The 24,526-nt window shown below is 36.3% G+C and overlaps 3 protein-coding genes across 7 annotated transcripts; 2 read left to right on the top strand and 1 right to left on the bottom strand.

The window, feature by feature from the left end:
• The first annotated feature begins 3,180 nt into the window (after positions 1-3,180).
• stard14 (START domain containing 14) lies at positions 3,181-7,398 on the top strand. 2 transcript variants are annotated; one of them, XM_016446570.1, is made up of 7 exons: positions 3,181-3,262; positions 3,436-3,623; positions 4,047-4,194; positions 4,487-4,590; positions 4,822-4,939; positions 5,044-5,096; positions 6,301-7,398. In XM_016446570.1, exons 2-7 carry the CDS (start codon positions 3,438-3,440, stop codon positions 6,505-6,507), a joined length of 816 nt encoding a protein of 271 aa, XP_016302056.1. In that variant the 5' UTR covers positions 3,181-3,262; positions 3,436-3,437; the 3' UTR covers positions 6,508-7,398. The 2 variants fall into 2 exon arrangements, with proteins under 2 accessions (XP_016302056.1, XP_016302057.1); XM_016446571.1 differs by having other exon boundaries at positions 3,185-3,262; positions 3,410-3,623.
• Positions 7,399-8,242: 844 nt separating this feature from the next.
• LOC107658034 (PDZ domain-containing protein 11) lies at positions 8,243-10,397 on the bottom strand. 4 transcript variants are annotated; one of them, XM_016446415.1, is made up of 6 exons: positions 10,330-10,397; positions 9,824-9,926; positions 9,603-9,743; positions 9,414-9,512; positions 9,262-9,322; positions 8,243-9,063 (listed from the first exon to the last, which is right to left on the bottom strand). In XM_016446415.1, exons 1-6 carry the CDS (start codon positions 10,374-10,376, stop codon positions 9,029-9,031), a joined length of 486 nt encoding a protein of 161 aa, XP_016301901.1. In that variant the 5' UTR covers positions 10,377-10,397; the 3' UTR covers positions 8,243-9,028. The 4 variants fall into 4 exon arrangements, with proteins under 4 accessions (XP_016301901.1, XP_016301902.1, XP_016301903.1 ...); XM_016446416.1 differs by lacking the exon at positions 10,330-10,397 and adding an exon at positions 10,244-10,312; XM_016446417.1 differs by lacking the exon at positions 10,330-10,397 and adding an exon at positions 10,219-10,295.
• A 1,703-nt stretch (positions 10,398-12,100) lies between these two features.
• Positions 12,101-22,762, top strand: LOC107658123 (glycerophosphoinositol inositolphosphodiesterase GDPD2). The gene is made up of 15 exons (XM_016446569.1): positions 12,101-12,258; positions 14,898-15,106; positions 15,798-15,910; positions 16,037-16,130; positions 16,246-16,305; positions 16,856-16,954; positions 17,220-17,313; positions 17,582-17,721; positions 18,385-18,467; positions 19,045-19,204; positions 19,677-19,898; positions 20,220-20,368; positions 20,890-21,037; positions 21,195-21,277; positions 22,165-22,762. Exons 2-15 carry the CDS (start codon positions 15,032-15,034, stop codon positions 22,229-22,231), a joined length of 1,587 nt encoding a protein of 528 aa, XP_016302055.1. The 5' UTR covers positions 12,101-12,258; positions 14,898-15,031; the 3' UTR covers positions 22,232-22,762.
• Positions 22,763-24,526: the final 1,764 nt, after the last annotated feature.

Here is a 24,526-nt window from a genome sequence, read left to right as displayed (position 1 = left end):
GTTCACAGCTCGTCTTAGCGGTTCCGTTATGAATAAATCATGCAAATCAGCGGAGCGGGAGAGACCACTGGCCCTGCACCCGGATGACCAATCAATACGGGCGGTCCATCACACCCAGTTTGTGCCAGTTTCCAACAGTCTCACTTGAGAACATAAAAGCCAGTGAGCAAATCAGGATCACGTCAGACACCACAAGGGAGTGTAATTAGCCCAATTTTATTTTCCATCATGATTAATGACATATACTCAGAGCTTCCAGTGGATATGGGGAGATCCCTATTTACAGATGATGGAGCTATATGGAAGAGAGGAAGAAATGGTGAATTTATAAACAAGAAATTACAAAAGGGAATTAAGTTGAAGAGTGGGGGACAAAATGGGGATTTAAGTTCTCAGTGTAAAAAACAAAAGTAATGATCTTTACAAATAAAAAAAGGCGAAGGAATGCAAGGTGGAAATGTATGGAACCACTTAAGAGAAAGTAAAGTGTTTTAGATTCTTGGGAGTATATTTTGACACAAAACTAACATGGAGGGAACATATAAAGTAGCTACACAGTGTATAAATGTAAAAAAAGTGCTTAATGTAATGAGGTGTCTTGCAGGATTGGAATGGGGAGCAAGTTTTTAAGCTCTGAAATATATTTATATTGCACTAATAAGGTCTAAATTAGATTATGGTTGTGCTGTGTATGGGTCAGCAGCAAAATCTGTGTTAACTGAATTGGATCAAACAATGTAAAATACAAAGGTGGACATAGAGCTTCTAATAATAAAAGGCAGCAGTGGGAGTACAGATATAGTCAGTGAATATTATAGATATATGGACAATATGTACAAAGATAGTATTCACATTTTTACAGATGGATCAAAGGATTTACAAACAGAGGCAACGGGATCTGCTGTATATATCCCTAGATATCATGTGGGAGTAAACAAAAGAACATCTGACAGCTTAAGTGTGTATACAGTCGAGTTATATGCTATACTAATAGCATTAGAATGGATTGAACAATCCAGATGGGACAACGTTGTAATATGTAGTGATTCTGCATCTGCCCTCATGAGTATAAAGTCTGGTGTAACTAGAAACCACCAGGAATTACTTTATGGGATTTTATTTACAAACTCAAGAATAAGCAGGCAAGGGAAAAATATCACATATCCTACATGTGGGTGCCAGCGCATGTGGGCATCCAGGGAAATGAGAAAGTAGACAGACTGGCAAAAGAAGCAACAAAAAAATAACATGTTGATGTCAAAATTAAATGTTCAAAAACAGAAGGGAAGCGTTTAGTGTGGAAAAAGATAATGCAAAAATGGCAGCAGCAGTGGGATAATGAAATCAAAGGGAGACATCTGTACATGATACAAAATATGATAGTTATGGAAAGTAAGAAGGGAAATAAAAGGAAGGAACAAGTCATAATAAATAGACCGAGGATTGGACATTGCAAGCTAAACAAAACTCTTCATGTTACAGGAAAACACCCAACAGGACTATGATGAATGTCAGGAGGAGGAAACAATTAAGCACATCTTTATATCATGTAAGAAATATATACAAGAAAGGCAAGAGTTCAAGAATCAGCTACGGGAAATAGGTATAGTAGAGTATAATGTTAAAAATATAGTAACATATGGAAATAATGACCAAGGACGGAGATATTTGTTTAATTTTCTAAGGAGGACTGGATTGGAAGGACGAATTTAATTAAGATCTAGTAAATTAAAGTGAGACAGCAGATAGCAGTAATGCAACACTATGGATACCAACTGCCGTAAAACTCCAACGAAGAAGAAGAGGAAGAAGAAGGATCATGTCAGTGTGCTAAATTACCGTGTTTCAGCGCTGATTGACTAGCTGCGCACCTCAGTGTTGTAATCACTGATCTATATATATATTAATATTATATTACTATTATAGATTAGCGATTCAAAGTCCGATTCATTTCCACGAACCGGTTCTTTTTGGACAGATCTGCTCATTGAACCGGTTCAAAAAGCCGATTCATCGGTTCCTGACGTCTCTACGCATTTATTTTCTAACAACTCAGTGCCATGTTGTATCAATGAAAAATTCAAACAAGTCATTTGTGTCAACACATATTGAAAACTTTCAAAAATAAAGTTATTTGTGTGAAAGCATATTGCTGATTATTGCCATATAATTCACTTAAATTAATGGTGTTTGTGGTCACAGTTTCATTCGCGGATCCTCAGATACGACTGACTGACCAATATTGACTAGCCTACAACTTGGATAAGATTCCTAAAAGTTTCACACCTACAGCACACATTACAGACTTTGATGCACAAACGCGGTTATGTTCTACATGTCTACAGTATAAACCCAGTGAGTAAGTCTTAAAGTCCGCGTGAACCGGAAGTTGCCGACTTTATTTCAGTGTAGTGACGTATTTCCAGCTGAAACGGAATATTGAATAGAGGGCATGGTTTTATGTTTGCGCTCCTCCTCTCTGTCTCTCACTCATAACAATCTAACGGTTAGAGGGGTGTGTTTAAGGATATTCTGCCCAAGCCGTCAAAGAAAAGGAATGCCATTCCAGAGCGGAAGTAAATGTTCAGATTTTGATTAAAGATTACGAAGACAAACATTTTTTTTCAGCGGATTAACTTGCACGGATTAATTGTTTACATCAAGACTAGCAATGCACGCTAGTAAAGTAAATAAAGTCCATTTTGATTTCATGCGGACTTTAAAAACTCCTTCATGTCGCTTAAGCAACTTTAAATATAATATACATGCACAACAAACTATTGTAACATTTATTAATATCACTCGACAGAAAGGTTTTTGCAGGTTTTAATAACATGTAAATTATTAGCAGTCATAATAAGCATGTTTCCAGTACGCGCTTCAGGCTTGCACAGTATCTTCAACTCACTCATTAGAATCTTCGGTAATCCTCGGCAAACTTCGCCACGGCTAATTCGGTTCCAGTTGAGTCCTCGGTAATCCTCGGCAAACTTCGACAGTTGGTTGAACCGGCACAGTTCGGTTCTTTTTGAGTTGGACGTGCTACTTCGGCTGTGCGTGCTGCGTCATCAACCCGGAACTAAAGTTCGATTCAGTTCGATTTGTGAACCGGCTCAACCGGTTACTTCCTGAGAACCGGCTCAAAAGAACGATTCGTTCAAGAACCGAACATCACTATTATAGATCAGTGGTTGTAATACACCTGTTCTACTCCCGGAAGTGGTGGTGACGAGGTTTTTCCACACGCAAGTGTTGACGCCTGGTAAGAAATCTGTGAGAAAAATCTTGTCGAACTTGAAAAGTTAATCTGTGACTATAATAGCTACACCTCATCCTTTGCGAACAAAACAAAGCTACTCAGTCTTGGTAGAAGCAAGATCTCTCAAACGGATCTTGTTATTTCTCACAGTGTTTGAACCGAATCTGCTGTTGCAGGTATGTCTCGTGGTTCGGGAATCATTCCAGATGAATTAATGTTTAATGAGTTCAAAAGACAATGCTTGTCCACGGAGAATTGGCTCAGTAAGTATGATAAAAATGACATGGAGGTTTGGGTCGAGGTGGCCCCTTTATCTACTTCTACAAGCAACAAAGGGAACTTCTCCAAAGTGCACAAAATCAAGGTAAGATGTCTGCCTGCATCTAATTATTTATGATGTCGTGTGTATATTGTTTGATTTGTGTGGTCTTTAAATTTATGGTGTCGAGATTACCTTATAAAATAACTTCAACCAGTAGTTTTCAGACTTTACAGACCCAGGGACCCCAACCCAGAATAGAAATTTTGATAAATTTTAGTTGGAACATTAACATTACCACATCATAAAATATTTAATAGGTCATTGGCTAGACATGATTCAATAGTAGTTATGAAAATTTAAGGGTGTGGGTGTGTGTTTAATATTATTAATTTATTTTACAGATCTTTTTTATGGACTCCGCAATCTCTTTTTTTCTCTAAAACATGTCCGTTTAATTGACATGTTTAGTCCTGTGTGTACTGCTGCCATAACAACACTAATGCAAATGCATTGTTTCCATTACAGTGTAGGATGAACATAAAGGATGTATCGGCTGCCAGCATGTATGACGTGCTTCATGACGGCATGTACCGGAAGACGTGGGACCCTACAATGCTTGAGAGTTTTGACATTGCTCGTCTGGCTCCTAATGCTGATGTGGGTTACTATTCATGTGAGTCATGTCATCTTTAAAATCTCAGTTAGTGAGTTATTTCTTATCTTATGGTCATTTATAGTGGTTCTTTTGGGATTTTGGTAGTCACCTATCACATTTTGAAAAGACTTCAGCACAGTGGCTTATTGCAGTGCAATAAGAGCTGAAGAAAAGCCTTCTGGGACCATGTTTTTGTGTGTATTTATAGTCAACATTATTGTCAGTTTTGTTCCTCTTTTTGTGTTATGGGTGTTTATGGGCCTGCAGGTCATATAAATTTCTTTCTTTTTTTTTTATCCTTTATTCACAGGGATCTGCCCGAAGCCATTGAAGAACAGAGATGTGGTGACCCTGCGCTCATGGCAGGCATCTGAAAATGAATATGTGATCATTAACTTCTCAGTGAAACATCCGGTACGTCTTTTATTTACTTACACCTTCTGTTATCATATGTTTTGTTACATGCATCAATATAGAACCAAAAATATTGCCTGTTTTTGAACAAGTTTGCATCCATCTTCTCACATTAGTGTAGGAGAAAATGTTTTAACACCAAATATTATGCTCATTAAATAATTATAATCTATTAATACAAGCATTTAAAAATTATACGTATCTTTTAATAAACTCTTGCTATCATTTTAGAAATTTCCCCCACGGAAGGATCTGGTAAGGGCCGTTTCCCTTCTGACGGGTTACCTGATCCAACCAACGGGGCCCAACAGCTGCATTTTCACGTACCTCTCACAAGCTGATCCCAGAGGTATGAACAGATTTCCTGCTTCATTTGAAATGTTTCCCCATCATGTAATTACATCGTAAGACTTTAATTTGTTGCCGTTTTGTAATGATTTTTTAATCTTTTAGGGTCTCTTCCGAAGTGGGTTGTCAACAAAGCATCTCAGGTCCTGGCTCCAAAAGTAAGTAAACCTATTTTGTCTCTTACTATTGTTTCTGTGCATCTGAGGATGCGAGTGTCTTTCTGTGTGGGCCTGTGTTTAAGGCTTGTGAAATCACAATTGTTACTATGGTAACCTACTGGAAGATCTTGTACTGAAGACGCTCACGCAGCACTTGCTGTGCCAATATTGAAACTTGTTTATCTTGTTCTGTCTGTAGCAGTGGCATTTTACACTTGCTAGAAACACCTTTAATAACTCTGCACCCCTCACTGAGTGTTCAGATTGTTATCTAAAGATAACTGATGTAGATGTTCTTCTGATTATGAACAGGAACTCAGTCTTCCATTGCATTGTGGCTTTTTTTTTTGTCCATTTCATAGTCTTGTGAATTATTACTGCATGTGGTAGGGCTGTTTGCAGTGTTCCCAGACAGTATCTCTGTCCAAAGGGCACTGATAAGATGGACTGTACATCATGCTTAGTTTATAAACTATTATTGAACACTGAGGTGTTTGTCTTTCCTTTGACCATTGATCAGGTGTTAAGGTTTTATAATTTTATAAGATTTTAGTCTCACGCTCATCAAGGTAGCATTTATCCGATCAAATATGCAGTAAAAAAGTAATACTGTAAAATATTACAATTTAAACTAACTGTATTCCTTTGACAAAGCTGAATTTTCAGCATCTTTACTGCAGTCTTCAGTGTCACATGATTCTTCAGAAATTAGTCTAATATGCTGATTTGCTGCTCAAAAAGCATCTCATTATTCTAAATGTTGAAAACAGTTGTGCTGCTTAATATTTTTGTGGAAACCATGATATTACCATGTTTCAGGTGTAAAAGGAGGAGGAGGAGGGTGATCTATTTGTGGATTAAGTGGATTGTTTCTTGTCTGGTTATACTGTTGTATTAAAACACAAATCAGGCCCATTAACTTTAGTTTAGAAGTCAGACTTTATAGGCAGTATTTCACACAACGATACTTTGTGCTGCCAAAAATGCTGGAGACCCAGACAGAAACTAGAAACAGAATGCATTTATAGCTATGCTTGAGCAAAAAGACTTGCTGCAATTTGAGTCACTGCACAGCTTGTAAATGAAGTAAAACTGGATTGCATTTCATTGTCTTGGTTACACAAGAATTAAAAAATGATCAAAGTTCAGTGTCGCTTCCGCTGATACTAGTGCCACTCCCTCATTCCCCTCTGTCATTCCACAGGTCTTAAGAAGCGTCCATAAAGCCGGTCAGCACTACCCTGCGTGGAAAGCAGCAAATTCTCCAGATCATAAGCCGTGGCTGTATCCCATACAGAGTGAACTGCCCATGATGGATCCAGCAGAGCTGTCCATCCAGCGCGGAGACTCGCTTGAGAACGTGGATGAGAGCTCGACCAGGGATGCACAAGAGAATGAGGACAGCAGTTAAAACATCCAAACGGACAGTTTTTAACTGGGTCAGTCCAGTTACATCTCACTCCACTTATAGCTTACTGATAGCAACATTCCTCCTTCCCGCTCACAAGTGTTTACAATCACTGGTGCACAGATCTGCACATTCCATTACCCATGTCTGAGTTTCTTTCGGCATTGTTCGTGCGAACAAAAGAAAATACTTTGCGGTTCTGCTTCTTAATTTAATAAAAAAAAAAACTTTTGAAGGTGGTTCATTATCTTAAATGAGACCTTTTTTTGCATCTTTATTACTAAATGATTTTGGTAAGGCTACATGCTATTGAATAGGGTTTTTTTGTATTTCTTTATAAATATAGTTAAACATGTGTAATCTTTGTTTTAAGTCACCATGGTAGGGGAGAGATTCCTCTCAGTGTCAACCTTTTGTGTCTGTGTATTTATATCTGTGTGCCTTTTCAAAGAGGTGTGTCTGTAATGGTATGAGTGAAAATGATTGACACCAAGTAACCATGGGAGAAAACCTGCGTTAAAGGCCCTGTAATATGACCAAAGCAGTCCAAGACACAATGTGGTATTACCTCAGGGTTTATTACTTGAAGTGGTATTAGTTCATTTGCCTGTAACAGGCAGAAGAAAACAGAAGGCAGAGGAATGCAATGAGAGCTTTTCTGTACTTCTGTTATGTATGTGCCGTTGAACATGAAAGAAAATGACATTAGCCATAACATGATACCAGTGGATCAAAGTTACCCATATTTTTGATAGATGGTTTTCTTTCTGAGGGAGGATGGATATGTAAATTTGTGTGTTTGATAACTTGAATTTTATGTATATGAAGTCCTAACTCAATGAAGGGTAATATGGTTTTATACTTTTAAAATTGTAAATAAATTGTTCAAAATGCCTTTGAAAACTCTTCCCTTTTTTTCTAATAATAAAATTGTGGCATCTTTTAGTGTGGTTACTAATGGCACTGCACCATACTAGTTTACATGATCATAGTCCAATACCCAGCATTTGCATATAAACAACCATCTGTTCCACTGAGCTCCAATAACATAGTAAAAGCTATGTTTGAATTTTGTGTAATGAAATGATGTAATTCAATAAACTGGTTCAATATCAAAAGGAATATTTTGCCAAAAAAAATGAAAATTTGCTATAAATGTACTTACCCTCTGCCCATCCAAGAAGTTTGTTTCCTCATCAAAACAGATTGGGAGAAAGTTAGCATTACTTGGCTTACTCACCAACGGATCCTCTGCAGTGAATGGGTGCCGTCAGAATGAGAGTCCAAACTGACAGAAACATTAATAGTCCATGAGTAACCAACAAGACTCCAGTCCATCTATTAAAATCTTAAGTTAAAAGTTGTGTGTTTGTAAGAAACAAATCCAGAATAAAGACATTTTTGGATTTTGATGTGAGAGGACAACAGACTGGAGGAAGCACGATTAAGGATTTTGGATATATTTTGGCAACAAGTGACGGTTTGAAGTTACGTTTTAATGATGGATTTGTTTCTTACAAATGGGCAGTTTTTCACTTTACAAGACATTAATTGATGGAGTGGAGTTGTGTGGATTATTGTGATGTTTTTATCAGCTGTTTGGACTTTGGACCTCATTCTGACGGCACCCATTTACTGCAGAGGATCCGTTGGTGAGCAAGTGATGTAATGCTAACCTAACCAAATCTGTTCTGATAAAGAAACAAACTCATCCACATCTTGGATGGCTTGAGCGTTAGTAAATTTTCATTTTTTTGGTGAACTATTCCTTAAATAGTACCTAGTATTTATAGTACCACTAGTCAATACAGTATATTAACAAAGCCACACTACCTGACATCATAAATGTAAAAAGATCTGAGAATATAATATTCCCTTCTTACATTTCCCCCTCCCCACTTTGAGACTTTTTTCATCATACAGGTTTACACAAAAAGTGCTTTTTCATGAGCAGATTGATTTAATGACAATTAATTAGTCAGTAGCAATGTGTCTGTTAGCAGGACATTAATCATTAAACAACTAAATGCTTTGCTTTGGAATACAAAATTGAAATGTAATCACAAAAAAGACCTAGTTATGAAAATAATATATGATATATTAAACAATTTCAGCTTCATTAAACAAATGCCTCTAAGTGAAGATATTAATAGCACATCATAATTTGTTCATGATGTAACTGCCTATAGTAATTTCATTCAATAAATAACACATCTGCCATGTTTTCTTTTCATATGCATGACATATCTCATAGAATATGCTAATTTTCCTAGAGGAAAGAAAATGATGAGAAAACAGAGAAGATGGGAAAGTATCTGAACATTTCACCAGCTGCATTCAAAACTGGCACAGCTCAAAACCACCACTATGGGTGAAGGAGCATGTCGTGAAGTGTTTGAAGATGATTTCTTTGAGCAGTCTCTTAGTCAGAGAAGATAGTTAGTGGGAGGAAGATGATGCAGGGCAGCTGAACGTTTCAGCTGCGTCACTGAACCAGTTCAGTCATGAAGGTCAGCTCTGCCACCTAGTGTACAGTCCTCTCCTTCTGCCGCTGGTAGTCTAGAAAAACAGACACACACATTTATGTCAGGTACTCCAACTGAATCAGTTGACTGAAATGTCACATTTGTTTTGCTTAATTAAGCGAAACACTTCATATTCAGTAATATTATCAGATTATTAGATACTATTGGATGAGAACAACACTTGAAATGAGCTGGACTACAGTCTCAAGGGAAAGGTGAATATAATACTCACTGTAAGGGAAGTATCGAACCTTCATCAAAATCTCTCTTGCAGTCTTTAAAATCTCAACAGCCTAGGAGAGAAATCAAGTTCATACCAATTCTGTTTAGAAGATGAGATATCCAGCTTGTTTCTGTCTTTCAGACTGACACATCAGATCTTACCTTTGAATGCTCAATGTCTTGAAAGTCCACGTCATTGACAGAAAGCACCTGATCGCCCTCTTGCAGTCCTGCCCTATGGGCATCTGAATCTGGCACCACCTGTCAAAACATTTTGAGCAAAACCATGATGATGAAGTCAATTCTTTAGCTGAAACATAAACGAAGAAGGTTTTAATTGGCAAAACTGACCTTTGAAATAAATATACCAAGCTGGGAGGCCTTTCCTCCACGGATATTGAAGCCCAGTTGTGCACCGGGCGGCTTTTTTAACACTATAGTGCGAGGTAGAAACTGAGTGAGCTCATTGTTGTAGTCAGGGTGATGTATCCGCTGATTATAAGAAAGAAAAATGTAAATTAGGCCAATATGATTACAAAAGATGTGTTGAATAACTGTCCAATAACTGTCACCTCTTGTGTAGGGATCCATGCAGGAGGGCTCTCATAGGAAGGAAGAAACACTACTGGCAGTTGATAATCATCGTATGGAATCTTTTGGTCCATGTTTTTCGAGCTAGACATGAGGGTGCGAGAAAACGTAAACAGTGAATTTATGATGACAATCGTCTTCGATATATTTTAAGTGTAAGGTTTCTTTTCTACTTTTAAAGACTAAACTAGGTTCCTTACAAAACTGTGAATATACTAATGGCTAACGCATGAAATGACCAAAGATTTATAATCAAAGGGATGTAAATTCACTCTCTACGGTTCTCACTGTACAGTGAGTACAGCAAGCTAGCTTGCTATCACTCAACAGTAAACACAAGATGCGCTGCACAATGAGCTTTAGGCATCCAAATTACCAAAACGCCGCGCGAATGAATTTACGATACAAACATTCTCATACTAAAATGAAAGACAAGCAAAACACAGCTGCTTTTGCTCGACAGTTTTGTTTTCGTCTGTCAACTCACCAAAAACTCCTCGAGCAAACCATTAGCCCCGCCCTCCTGTAGATCATGTGACCAGCACTTTTTTCTTTCCTTTTTCCCTCAACAAAAACTATGGAGAGGTAAAGAAAATATTGATATTGGGACAGTTTCACGCATAGTATCCAAAGACCTTTCAAACTGTAAATGTGGCCTGTCGGTCACTTCCCTGACAAGTCTCCTTCCAGTCCCGTTGCCCAATTTCAAGAGCATCCTAATATCATAGGGTTAGCTATGTTTCTTTCCATTTAATAAAAAAGACCTGAAGGATATGTTCAGTATTGTTTTTTTTGTTTGTTTTTGTAGGCAAGACTTTTAGGTATGTGCCTAATCAGAAATTGGCTTCAAATATTAACTTACTATGAAAAAAAGTAAAAAATAAAATAAAATAATAAAAATAAAACCCTGTCATCAAGCCCTAGTCTCTCCTGTTGTCCCCTAGTCTGGACTGTTTTAGTAGAAACAGAAGCAGTGGCTTCAGTTCATTAGCTGTAGATGTACTGTAGAAATGAGAAATAATTAACTAGGTGACACTGGCAATCACCCAATACTTCAACTGAAAATATCCTACACCTGTTTTTTTTTTAGTCGCTGGAAGTGAACTGAGTCCTTATTTTTTCAGAATAATTCCTCTTTGCCACTCTGATCTCCTTTTCCAGTGTGTATTTAGCCTGTTTATACAAGACATTATTCCCCTTCCTGTGAGCATCTTCTTTGGCCTGACGGAGCTGTCTGAGTTTTGCAGTGAACCATGGTTTGTCGTTGTTGTAGGTTAAATGAGTCCTGGTAGGAATGCACATGTCTTCACAGAAACTGATATAAGATGTTACAGTCTCTGTGAGCTCGTCCAGATCGGTGGCAGCAGCTTCAAAAGCTTCAAAGCAGCTTTTCTTCACTCTACCTCTTCTTGGAAAGACTTGAATGTCACATTTGAATAAAACATTACATTAAGAAATATACAATGTCTTGTTATACTTTGAAAGTCCATGCTTATTAGAAAAAAAGAAACCCAATCTAATAAGTCTATTAAGTATTCACATTCTATAAATATACATTATTTGTAAAACCACAAAATGAGAACAGCATAAAAAACATTAGCATTACATTTTGTTTACATTACTGGTCTTAAGAGCTATATGGAAACTCTTACACACAGAATATTACCTGTAAATTAGTATAAACTATATTGCATTTTTAAATTTTGTATTCAATTTCAATTTATATAAATGCCCTTTTTGTCTTTTTTTAATTACTTCTGATTTTTGTATTTGCTCCTTAGGCTATACATGTTTATGCATATGTAAATAAATAAGGGAAAAAGCCAAGCACGTGGGCAGAGATTTTATTATGCAGATCTTATTATATATTTTTTTTATAAATGATAACTTATTATATGTTTTAGCAGTCACATATATATTATTAAATTAAGACATAGCTTCTTTAAAAAAAAATGTATAAAAAAAAAAGTATACATTCATATACCAGGCGCTCTGGTTCGGGCTTCCAATGTCGTGATGACTTTACACGTTACTTTTCGCAGCGCTGATGTTGATGAACCAATCACAGCGGTTTGTGTGTAGGCCAGATATAATACATTTACAGTCACTGTATTATATTATAGGAGAATATTAATTTATGTGTCAGGCAGCATTTCATGCTTTTAACAGATTTAATGGTTACACTTTTAAGGTTCCCAATTTTGACGCCCTCTGCTGAAGACGATGGGAACTGCACTGGTGCTGGTCCATACAAAGCTGCAAGGTATGTGAAGCTCGTTCATTGTTAGCGCTTCATTAATACTCAGTCCACGGGATTTATGCCTCAGCATGAGTTCGAGTGCACAGACTGCCGAAGAGTGCTGAAGTCTGAAAGTCTGACTGGGATTACACTATCAAATGTACTTTTTAAAGCAAGGTAAGGTACCAACGTACATATTTAAAATCAGTTTGCTCTCTCGGACTTGATCTGTTCTGATCTAATATTACTGAATGGCGTGCGAGCTGAATATCGTCAGGTGTGTGTTAGTCATTACAGGTGCTTATATAGCATCCTTATAGGAAAAAACTACTTTTTAAGTAAACCATGCTACCATTAACAAAATGCACATATTTGCAAAAACAAAAGTTTAGAATTTTTGCAAATCACGGGTTATCAAGAGGTTAAACCGTGTTTAAGGGGAAAAACGATTCTGTTAAACGTTTACTTGGATTTGGAAATGATTAAAAAATTGGAAGTTGCGAATGAAGAAATGTGTCTGTGAGGTCGTTGTGTTAAACTAAATGTAACCTTAATGTTTTAATGCTCTTGGGTTAAAAAAAAGACATGTAAATGTCCCATGATGTCACTGAACTGCAGATCAAGACCTGAGGTTGTGAATTGTTTTAGAATGGGTTGAAAGCTCTCGCAGTCAATACGATGGTGCTTAAATAAAGAAAGTGTGACATCAACAAGTAGATTATCTTATAAGGCAGAGCTAGTGTATTTAGTTTGTAATATTGTATGTTCTAAGAAAATGGGCACATGCTTTTGTATCACAGCAGTCTGAAGTCTGTAGTTCAAGTTTAATGAAGAAAGTGATATTCAGGGTTTCATGAAAATGATCTTCGACTGGTTAATTATTTTATTTCACAACAGACAAGTCACATGCACTGTTCTCAATAACATGTGCCTTCACCTGGCCGTTTGATTTATGTGCAGGTTTTACATACAATTTTGCATAGGCTGCTTTTCTTTTCCTTTCTTTTTTTCTTTAATACTTAATTTGAACAATGAACATTTCTTGAAATAAAAAAATCCTACGCTTATTCTGAAACGCTTCAATAAAAGAGGTACCTATACTGGTGGTGTTTGTTCTTGTGCCACTTTTCATCAGTCAGAGTTTTTCTTTAATATATGAGCACATCCAGTGAAAGCCTGATGATGGAGTGGATTTGCTTTTAATGCTATTGATGTGCTTCTGTGTTTTACTAAGTTCACAATGTCTTTCTTTCTTTCGACCCTGTTGAAAATGGGATACAAAGTATAGTTATGCCTGTCTGCACAGAGGTAAAAACATTTGTGTTGTGCCTTCAGGCTGCCTACTTAAATGTTTTTCTTTTTTGTGCTCCTATTACAAAGCATTTTAATAGAAATATCACACATTCATTAAAAAAACCATTTCCAGATATTATTTTATTAAACAAAATTATCTACTGGCATTTGATAGTTAAGTTTTAAAAAATGTACAGTGTGTATCACTCATGTCTGTTGACCTTGTTAAAGTAGAGCAATTTTTTTTTTATATTATGGCTCCGTTTTTGAGATAAAAAACAGCTTCTTCTGCAGAATCTGGATGCCAACTCCTCTGTAACACTCTTTGTTTGGCACAGCAGTTCTACTTGTTTAAAATATAGTTTAATGTACGTATTTTATAAGTGCATTTATAAATGTATTTTATTGGTCCCAAATAAATTAACATGCACCCAAGAGAAAATCTGTGAAATGTTGGTGTAGATGGTTTAGAAAGTAAACGTTTTTGCAAGACCTTTTGAATAATAAAAAATCCTAGAAATTGGTTCATATGGAAAAGAAAAGACCCTTTGAAACATATCCAAGACAAAGACAAACCCGTCACTTTTGGTTAATTTAATGCATTCTTGCTGAATAAAAGTATTAAAAAAATGATCTGACCCTAAACAATTATTATAATGAATTCATGTAGCCTATATTCCTTTAGATTAAAAAGAGTCTTTTAAGATCAGGATGAACATTCAGCAAACTTTATCCAAAGGTTCGACTGGCACTGTGTTGTTTTTTTAAATTTCTAAAAGTACACAAGCACATACAAGGGTTTTAGTTATATTTTGGTTCTGATACGATTCTCCCTCCCTGTTGTGCTAACCACCTCCTTACAGAATTGTCTTTAGCACTTAAAACACTTATTGCTTAGACATGTTTATCTGATCATGAGTTTTGACATCCACTGAACCTGGAAAACAAAAAATGCCTCCACAGGAAGAACATCTTCATAACATTGAAGATTATATTTCATGTTATGCACAACCTGTCAAAACAAGGGGCAAGGCCTTTTTACTTGCTCCGAATAATCCTTAATATCTCATGTCAGTTGTTCATATAATTTTCAGTAGGACACTCAAATTACTGTGTTCCAGCATCAGGCAACTTTTGATTATAGGGTATGGTTAAAACAGGTTATATTTTAATACATATTTAATATGTACTGATACAGCTGTAGCAGTTAACTTAAGTTGGGAAGAACATTCCATCCTTTTATTAGATTTGAGTGATTGATATGAAATCTTTCCCACAGGTCGTTTTATAGTTTTCTGCTTCAGGGCTTTTGAAAGCATTGCCACTCCTACATAATTACATTTAACCTTTCCATATCTGCTGTGTCATGTGACTGGAGCCTATATTTTTCTCTCTCACCCTTATTCAAGGACTTTTAACTAACTAAGCCAGGCATTGTGAGCTCAGTTCAGTTTTGAGTTAAAGAACAGGTTTCCTTGCATAACCACCACACTTGTATTCTCTTCCCTCCTACTTGGTTTCAGGTGTGAAGCAGTGAGTCATTCCATATCAAACACCTGCACCAGTATAAATGAGTTAACCTCACTACATCCCGGACAAGACCCCCTATTCATCTATATACATTCAGCTGGAATCATTAGATGTGGAAAAGAACACAATGTTCTCGATCGGCCGAACCTGCCTCAGAGGAATCTACAGTTGTCAATGGAACAGTCAAAACAGAAGACCAAATGTGAGATTTTATTCTTTACACTTTGCATTGCAAAATGAAGTTGCACATCAATGATGCACCCATTATCTCTTAGAATTTGCAGACCGTTTTCACTTGATGCAATCAGTTGAGAGAGGCGGAATAGTTTACCATGCCTAATAAATGTAGAATAGAATCAAAGAAAATGGTTGTCATTGAATGCCTCCTTAATGAACACTTCTCATGTAAATGCTCTTTCCTTTTAAGTGAGTACAAAGCTGTGAAGACTGATGATCATGACAGGCAGAAAAGTATGTTAATTAGTAGCCTGGATACAAAAGCAAGGCTCTCAATTCTTTTGATTTGTGTCAGAAACAATTACCGCTGCATTCAGAGATTTCGAAAACCCTGTGTGGGATGGACTCGTAATAATCAGCTTTCATAATAAATAACCACTCGCTTTAGAGATTGGCCCCGATTTTGAATATTCGGATCAGTAGGCGAAACTCAACGTGAGAAGACGATGGCTGTGCGCCAGTGCCCCCCAGGCTCTCATTTGTGGCTAACCTATGACTTTAAATCATCACACGCACACAGGTGGAGCATTGAGGGAAAGTTTTAAATAAACATATTCTTCTTTTTAGTGCTGATACATTTGTTAGTGACAGAGAAGAGCTTACTGAAAAAGAAAAGAGATGATTGAAGTGTGCATTCTTGCTTTGTTTGTATATAGAGGGCTTGCTGGGCTTGCTGGTGGTTCTCCTTTCTGTCTTTTGTGTCCATACTTGCCCTGAGTTGGATGTACGTTTGTTTTATTGCCTTCAACGACCACGATGATGTAAACTGGTGAGCACATAAACACAATTACACACGTGCTGATTATATGACCACATTGTAAATCCATTGGCCCAGTGTTTCCAAGTTTACATCTAATACCTGGTTGTCATTCTGCCGTTTCATTTTATTTTGCAGGCTTGCCTTCAAAACCTTAAAAAAATGGGTGAACTGGTACATGATAGTGATGGTAATTTCTGCTGTGCTGGCCACATACTGCCTCTTTCTGCTGGTAAGAAGAGAGAATGGAAACATTGAAGGGCATAATGTGATCCAGATTGCTCAGCTGGTAGCATTCGTAAACAATGGTTGCACCAATGAGAACATTCTTTTTTTTTTAATTTCAGGTATTTGGATTGCTGCATTTAGTAATCAGAGAGCCGTTGAATTTACACTGGCTGCATAAGGTACTCTTTACCCTTTCAACTTGTACTTTTTGTTGTTTGAAGGTTGCATTAAGACTTTTTTAAATTAAATAGTTATTTTCATTATTTTTGCTACTTTTTAAATGTCTTCGGTGCATTATATATATATATATATATATATATATAGGTACCCTTGTCCCAGACACAGGCTGTCCATCTTAAAGTCAGTTATGAAAATATGATATAAACAATTGTTTTAAAACTATAATGCAAAAAGAGTAAAACAAGTTTTAATATTTTTTAACACAACTAATTTTCACCACAGTGAAAACCATTTTGCCCCTAATAAATTTATTTGTAAATTTACTTAAGGTAAATGTTATGTAAATGTATCAATTATACATAAAAGCTGACTATAAAATTAGCTTTAAAAAAGACCTCAGTGCTCATAGTTGAGGAAGCAATCTCATATTAGTTATCTTTAAAACTTGGGTAACAATCTATATCACTGTTGGTCATAGTGCATGAAGGAAGTTCACAGGATGTTAATGAATGATCCCAGTACATTAATGATTCTCTGTTCTCTGTTCAGGTGTTTCTGTTTTTAGGTCTATTCACTGTTGCTTTAGGCACAGCTGGATTTTGTATAAAATGGGAAGAGGAGTGGAAAACTGTCTATATGTCATTTCAGGTAAGAAACCTTCAACCATTCAGCATTTCAGTAATGGTACATTGTCCTTTATGTCTTTGCAGCTGGTTCTCATTGTATTTCCTGTTACCTTATCTATTCTAAATGGCAGTGAGGTATTTTACACTAATAGCATGCATATCCCTCAGCATGATGTTATAGTATACTGTATTTATCACAAGACTGTCACTCAGGTGTCCATATCTCTAGTTACACCACTATTGTTGTACTGCAGTGTATTAAAATCCCCTCCTTTGGTTTCCCGTAGGCCACTGCTCCTTTCCTGCAGCTGGGTGCTGTGGTGGCTTTGACCTTGATCAGCTGGCTGGTGTTCCAGAGTTATCATGGAGCAAAAACAGCTGGTCAGTGTCTCCAAAACAGCTTCTGACTGCACATTATATTGCTTATTACATTGCTATTCACCAAACAGATAAATGCATGGACATTAAAAATTGATTTAAATTCAAATCAATAGAATTTGTATATTTACCTGTATTTTAGTGTGTACTTTATACCTTTGATTAATGTTACCAATCGATGTAAATGTGAAAGTTAGCACCAGTGATGCCTTTAATAATGCCAAATTATGTCAGTCTTTGTGTCTGAATATTTTTCTGTATGTCTTTGTAGCTTGTAAGGTTTTTATAATGATGACCTTCCTGGTAGTGTCTGCTGCTGTGTTCCTCTGTCCTCTTGCAATCTGCTCTCCATGCATTACCAATAATCTTCCCCCAAAACCGGCCCTCGTCGGACACCGTGGTGCTCCGATGGTAAGTGGTAATGCCTTAGTTGTACGTTTTTAATTTTGAGACATTCTTTCCTTTTGTTAAAACATGTTTACACTGGCGTGCCAATCAAAATCTTGTTTTTGCTGTTTATTCATGTAAACATCGCTGTTTACACACGATTAATTATCTGCTGTAGCTTCTGAATCGGTTTAGGATTATGATGATTATGGCATCGTTCCCAGGTTATAAGCTATCAATTTGGGGGAATGTAATTCATTAGCGTGTCAGTCTGTTGGAACATTTTTCAAACATTAGCAATTTATAGATACAATAATCACAGTGAAAACATTTACAGTCATTACAGAACATGTAGTCCACATCCAGAAATATAATTTGAATAGCTGACTATCTACAATTCATATACAACCTGTTAAATTCCACTGGCGGGGAAGGTGGAGGAGGTGTTTTGACATCTGAAGCTCTGTAGGTTTGATCTCCCCGCGCTCACCAGGATACTGGAGGTTAACTGTGAATAAAAACAGAGGCGTGTGAAGAACACAGATGCTACAGCTTTTGAATTTTGTCTAAACCGAGCATGGAAACCTGAACATATTTATGTAGTAAAATAATGGTCTCTGGCAAAAAAGTGATTTTTATATATATATAAATAAAATATAAATAAATAAATAATAATTATGTATTTAGATGGCTCCAGAGAACACCATGATGTCATTCAGAAAGAGTATGGAGTGTGATGTGGTGGCATTTGAAACAGATGTGCAACTCAGGTAACAGATTGTCCCCCGACACACTTGCTTCTATTTTGTATATATATATATGTGTGTGTGTGTATAATGTATATGTTTGTGTGTGTGTTTAGTCCTCTTGTCTTTCTTTTTTCAGCAAGGACATGAAGCCTTTTCTTATGATGTAGTAAAATAATGGTCGTTCACAACATTTTTTTTTTTTTTTTGCCCTTTTAAAGGTGTCCTCCCTCCCTTGTAGTAACAAGCCCAGAAAATAACATTAATTAAGAACACATATTGTTAAATAAAGTAATGAAATCATATGTTGTAGTAGCACAGATTAAACCTGTAGATGAAAGTAAAATGGCAAATTTGATTGATTGTTGATTGATTGTTGTGTGTGTGTGTGTTATGTATTTAGATGGCTCCAGAGAACACCATGATGTCATTCAGAAAGAGTATGGAGTGTGATGTGGTGGCATTTGAAACAGATGTGCAACTCAGGTAACAGATTGTCCCCCGACACACTTGCTTCTATTTTGTATATATATATATGTGTGTGTGTGTATAATGTATATGTTTGTGTGTGTGTTTAGTCCTCTTGTCTTTCTTTTTTCAGCAAGGACATGAAGCCTTTTCTTATGCATGACAATGGTTCAAGCTTTTTGGTGCGAACAACTGATGTGAAGGATAAGTTTTTAGGTCGAGATGGCGACATGAACACTAACTTCACATTGCAAGAGTTACAGACTTTAAATGCAGGCGAATGGTTTGTAAGGGTGAGGACAGAATTTTGTTTTTGTATTTTATCTGTAATTACTTTCTGTATTTAATTTAAGTTTTCCAATATATATAGCTTTTATGTAGTCCAACACATTTGACAGTAATTGCTGTTATGTAACAATATAATGGAAATAGAAATGTAAAACAATTTATTTTTACAATTCATTACACAATTATATTCATTATATTATATTATGAAAGATCTGTTGTAAAGACAGCTCATGTGCAGTTGCATTTGAATGCAAACTAGATAAAGCAGTCAACATCTCTCAGTCAACATGAGAAGGAGTATCTGTTGATAAGAGCAAACAACCTTGAACTCCACTGAAGTTGCAGCTTTAATCAGTTTGAGCAGATGTTGAGCAGAAAACAAAACATTCTTCCACTTTGCATTTGATAGTTAAATGTTCTGTTTCAGTTCTTCAGCAGTGTGATGTCAAAATGACAAATTTGATTTTTCAAATATAGACAGATCCATTTCAGTCAGTGTCATCGCTCTCAAAGGAAGAGAAGATGGAAGCTAACAACCAGACAGTACCATCTCTTTCTGAGCTCTTAGTCATGGCCAAAAAGCATAACGTCTCCCTCATATTTGACCTAAAAAACGAGAAAAATTCAACAGGATTCCACAACAGTGACTCTTACTACATCACTGAAACGATCACAAAATCAGGCATCTCACCAGACAAGGTAATAATATTGCCTAATAATATATACCTTTTTTTATTTGTATTAAATGTCAGAATCCTAAAACATTTTGTTTTCTTCTATCAGTGTTATTTTAGTATTGTGTATATACAATGATTGTATTTATTAAATTAGTTTTTAACAAAATATTTCTATTTCCCTTTTTTATTTCAGGGTAGGTTTAGTAATGTTAGTACCTCTGCTTATTTATTTTATTTCAGATAAATAGGCAACATTTCTAATTTTTGTTTAAGTGTTTTTGAGTTTAATGTTACAATGTTTTGCACCATTGAATGTAGTTTTAATATTGTGTATCACTTTCAGATATGGTGGCTTCCTCCAGAATATAGACACGACGTGAGAAACATTGCACCAGGGTTCAAGCAGGTGTATCATAATGAACAAGACATGAATGCGGATGGTGGAAGCTTTCTGAATATGAAATACAGTTCACTGAATGCTCACGAAATAAGGTAAGTGTAGGAGGATTGGTGCGGCTTATCTGACATGCAGAGACATGATGCTGCTGCCATTAATGTTGGTATGATCTCACAGCCTTAGGGAACGTTCGCACAGGGTTTTACTTTCTTACAAAGATGACCGAAATGCTATGTAAAATGATTGCCGATCTGTAGCTTAAACTTACAAATGTATCTTCTAATGATTATAGTAGCAGGAATGCCGAGTTACCAAAATTAAACACATGATGATTGATGAAACCTTTTCCAGACGCTATTGTGTCCGGTTGGGTGCACCTGTCATTTTATAATTTTACCTGACAGTTAAGATGAAGAAAGACTGAAATCTTGACTGATGAATAAGACTGCATGTTAAAACGGTCCTGCCACTCCTGTCTATTGTGCCGAGAAAACTGGCTTGTTGCGACCTGTCTAAAGGTCGCTGATATAGAGCCAAAGGCAAGTAAATAGAAAGAAGATATGGGTTCATTTTTTATTTTGACATGCATTTATTTTTATTTTATTTCACTGCACAGTGATCTGCGGGAAAAAAACGTGTCCGTGAATCTGTGGGTTGTAAATGAGCGCTGGCTCTTCTCATTACTGTGGTGCTCCGGGGCCAGTTCAGTGACCACCAATGCTTGTCACATCCTCAAAAATATGTCTAAGCCTGACTGGCATCTGGTAAAGCTCAGCCTATCTTTTCACCTATCACTGTGTATTCTGCCATAAAAGAGAAGATGTTTTTCCATTTTGTATTCACATGGGCTTGTCTGAATATGTAACTCCTCTGGAATCCTTTGTGTGTTTGTGTATCTCTCTTTGCACGTAACAATGAAAGGAGCCTAATATCTACATGGGAATATGGATCTCGGTTGACGTGATATCGTGGCTGTTGATGTTTGGCCTGTTTCTCTGGCAAAGGTAAGCAATGGTGGAGATTTTAATGTGTAGATTATAATAGCTGTAAACCTTTTAATTGTATATTTAATTACTTTTCTAATATTGTTTATAGTGTTTATATGTGTAACTTTCCCATTTATAATACCAGAAACAATTGATTATTTTATAAATATACATTTTTATTGTGTATTATAAATTCTAATGTTGATTTTAAATTCACATGCTTATCTAAAGTGAAAAAAAGTGATGACGTGGCCAAGTATGGTTACCCATACTAGGAATTAGTGCTCTGCATTTAATCCATCCTAAGTGCACACCCACAGCAGTGAACACACACACACATACACACCGTGAACACACACCCGGAGCAGTGGGTAGCCATCTATGCTGCGGCGCCCGGGGAGCAGTTGGGGGTTCGGTGCCTTGCTCAAGGGCACCTCAGTCGTGGTATTGAAGGTGGAAGAGAGCGCTGTACATTCACTCCCCCCACCTACAATTCCTGCCGGACCTGAGACTCGAACTCGCAACCTTTGGGTTACGAGTCCGACTCTCTAACCATTAGGCCACGACTTCCCCTCTCTTATGGGGACAATGTAAATAAATAATTTAATATAAATATAAATGTATTGTATGTTAGAAATGGCAGGCTATGTCAAATTTATTGCAAGTAAGCTAGCTGGTGTTACCAACTCTAAAAGATATCCAACCAGATTTCCCAGATTTCCCATAATACCACTCAAAATAAAAGCAAAAAGAAGCAAATGTTAATCATGGCTATGAACAGTTATTTATTTCAGGACTTCTAAATTAATTTAGTAAAAGTAGTCAGAAGTGCCACTAATTGAAGAGTCACTCAAATGTTGATGAGCAGTGAGTTTATAATGGGCATTTTTCTCTTTGTTTATAAGCAGGAGGAGGAACCATGTTTTTCGTCAGAATACAAGCGAGAGAAGTGTCCCCCTGCTTCCTCGCTGAATGATACCATCCCTGACACCACAGGGCGTTTCCTTGGTTCACTTTTTGAAGGATTGTATGTGGGCATTGTCAGAAAACCACACCATATTAAATGTTATGCAGTAAATTCACATAATATTTGTGCTTTTAATGTAGACTGCATATACAAGACATTGTTTGATTTGAGAATTTATATATTTCCTCATTAGGGCAGCATATTGTGCAGTGCTGCCACCTCTTGACAGAGTTATGTCAGCAGAACTGACACTTTTCTTAAATGACAAGACATTTTACAAGGTTTGTTTACTTTTGTGAAAAATTTTAGGCCTGTCCCAAACCTTAACAGCGTTCAGTGTCAATAGCAGAAAAAGTGTTTTGCAATACAACATGAGCACAATAAGTGTAGTCAAAGACACCTAGTGTTTAAATTAACAAAATTTTTATATAGATATGTAAATATTTTTAATTGCTTTTTTTTTTTGGCAAATGGGCATTCAAGACAAATTCAGAAAGAGGTGGTTTAAGTATAACTGTATTGTTGTGTGTTCATTTTAAAAAAAGTATGGGAGATCAAGGTTGGCTGGACAAGATCTGGCTGGTACAGGGTTCATTTTGGGGTCATAATATTTTGGTGTTGCCACAAAACTGAATGTTTGCCCTTTTGACCCACACTGGTTCTATAAAGACATCTATGAAAACTACTTTATAAATATTAGTTATGGGAGACATTTTTCATTTGTTGTACAGTTTGGATACCTGTGATTAATTATGCTTTCCAGGGCAGCATATTGTGCAGTGCTGCCACCTCTTGACAGAGTTATGTCAGCAGAACTGACACTTTTCTTAAATGACAAGACATTTTACAAGGTTTGTTTACTTTTGTGAAAAATTTTAGGCCTGTCCCAAACCTTAACAGCGTTCAGTGTCAATAGCAGAAAAAGTGTTTTGCAATACAACATGAGCACAATAAGTGTAGTCAAAGACACCTAGTGTTTAAATTAACAAAATTTTTATATAGATATGTAAATATTTTTAATTGCTTTTTTTTTTTGGCAAATGGGCATTCAAGACAAATTCAGAAAGAGGTGGTTTAAGTATAACTGTATTGTTGTGTGTTCATTTTAAAAAAAGTATGGGAGATCAAGGTTGGCTGGACAAGATCTGGCTGGTACAGGGTTCATTTTGGGGTCATAATATTTTGGTGTTGCCACAAAACTGAATGTTTGCCCTTTTGACCCACACTGGTTCTATAAAGACATCTATGAAAATTACTTTATAAATATTAGTTATGGGAGACATTTTTCATTTGTTGTACAGTTGGGATACCTGTGATTAATTATGCTTTCCAGGTAACATCATTTATTGCTAATATAATGATTCATGATATATTATTGATTTTCACAACTTTTAAATAACCAGTAGGGAGACTTAAGAAGATGTTTTACTCCTCAAAGTGCCTGTTTATACCTTTTATGCCATCCAAATATGTAATATTTCAAGAATCAGTAACTGAAAACCCCATATTGATTGAACAATAACTTTGTTTGAGCGATTAACAAGTTATTTTTATTGATATACTGCAGTCCTAAATACGTGGGTGGCATAACAGGTATAAACAGGCATTTTGAGGAGCAAAACAACATATAAAATCTCCCTATTGATTATTTAAAAGATTGTGAAAGTTAAATAAAATGAATGATATATCATACATTTTTATTTAATCATAAAAACACTATCTGGCAAATTTGGGTTAAGTGGTGTTAGTTTGGTTTAAAATAAACGTTTACATCTGTTCTGTTTGTTGCATCCCTTTAAAAACTGTGCTAACCAACCACACAACCTCAGCCACAAGTGCACAATATAACTTTTTTTTATTTTATTTTTATAAGGAAATATTTTGTGATCCTGAATGTGAGATTTTCATCAAAGGAAAAAAAAAATCGACCAGTCAACCCTGCACTGGTGCACCATAGGCTACTTTCATACTTGCTTTTTAATGTGAATTCCTTGTATAAAAATGGTAAAAGCTGTTGTTGTTTCATAATCTATATGTTTGTATGATTTAAATGTAATAAAGAAAACGTTTCAATTAAACTGATCACAAATGCTTTGCATAATGCTACTGAACGTGTCACCAACCAATGCACAGACTGAAGGCAGGTCTGGATCAGCGTGTGAGTGGAGCGGAGTGACAGAAGAGATAATACACTGAGCGATCTGTAACCAAATCCACTCCGGGATTTTCATTTGTCCAAAGCGTTGATAGAGCGACATCGAATGAAAAAAGACAGGGAAAAACTACTAACAAGCTAGTAA

This window comes from Sinocyclocheilus anshuiensis, unplaced genomic scaffold, assembly GCF_001515605.1.
Source record: "Sinocyclocheilus anshuiensis isolate Anshui unplaced genomic scaffold, SAMN03320099.WGS_v1.1 scaffold227, whole genome shotgun sequence".
Classification (NCBI taxonomy): Eukaryota; Metazoa; Chordata; class Actinopteri; order Cypriniformes; family Cyprinidae; genus Sinocyclocheilus; species Sinocyclocheilus anshuiensis.
This window is presented reverse-complemented; position numbering and strand designations above follow the sequence as displayed.

Excerpts from the sequence above, each read along its gene's own strand:
- stard14 (XM_016446570.1), top strand. The coding sequence starts at position 3,438 with ATGTCTCGTGGTTCGGGAATCATTCCAGATGAATTAATGTTTAATGAG. Across the intron at positions 4,940-5,043 it reads CTCACAAGCTGATCCCAGAG|GGTCTCTTCCGAAGTGGGTT; the intron begins GTATGAACAGAT and ends TTAATCTTTTAG. Across the intron at positions 5,097-6,300 it reads CTCAGGTCCTGGCTCCAAAA|GTCTTAAGAAGCGTCCATAA; the intron begins GTAAGTAAACCT and ends GTCATTCCACAG.
- LOC107658034 (XM_016446415.1), bottom strand. The coding sequence starts at position 10,376 with ATGATCTACAGGAGGGCGGGGCTAATGGTTTGCTCGAGGAGTTTTTG. Across the intron at positions 9,513-9,602 it reads TTGGTATATTTATTTCAAAG|GTGGTGCCAGATTCAGATGC; the intron begins GTCAGTTTTGCC and ends ATGTTTTGACAG. Across the intron at positions 9,064-9,261 it reads GGTTCGATACTTCCCTTACA|ACTACCAGCGGCAGAAGGAG; the intron begins GTGAGTATTATA and ends CTGTTTTTCTAG.
- LOC107658123 (XM_016446569.1), top strand. The coding sequence starts at position 15,032 with ATGTTCTCGATCGGCCGAACCTGCCTCAGAGGAATCTACAGTTGTCAA. Across the intron at positions 15,107-15,797 it reads GTCAAAACAGAAGACCAAAT|AGGGCTTGCTGGGCTTGCTG; the intron begins GTGAGATTTTAT and ends GTTTGTATATAG. Across the intron at positions 21,038-21,194 it reads CTAAGCCTGACTGGCATCTG|GAGCCTAATATCTACATGGG; the intron begins GTAAAGCTCAGC and ends TAACAATGAAAG.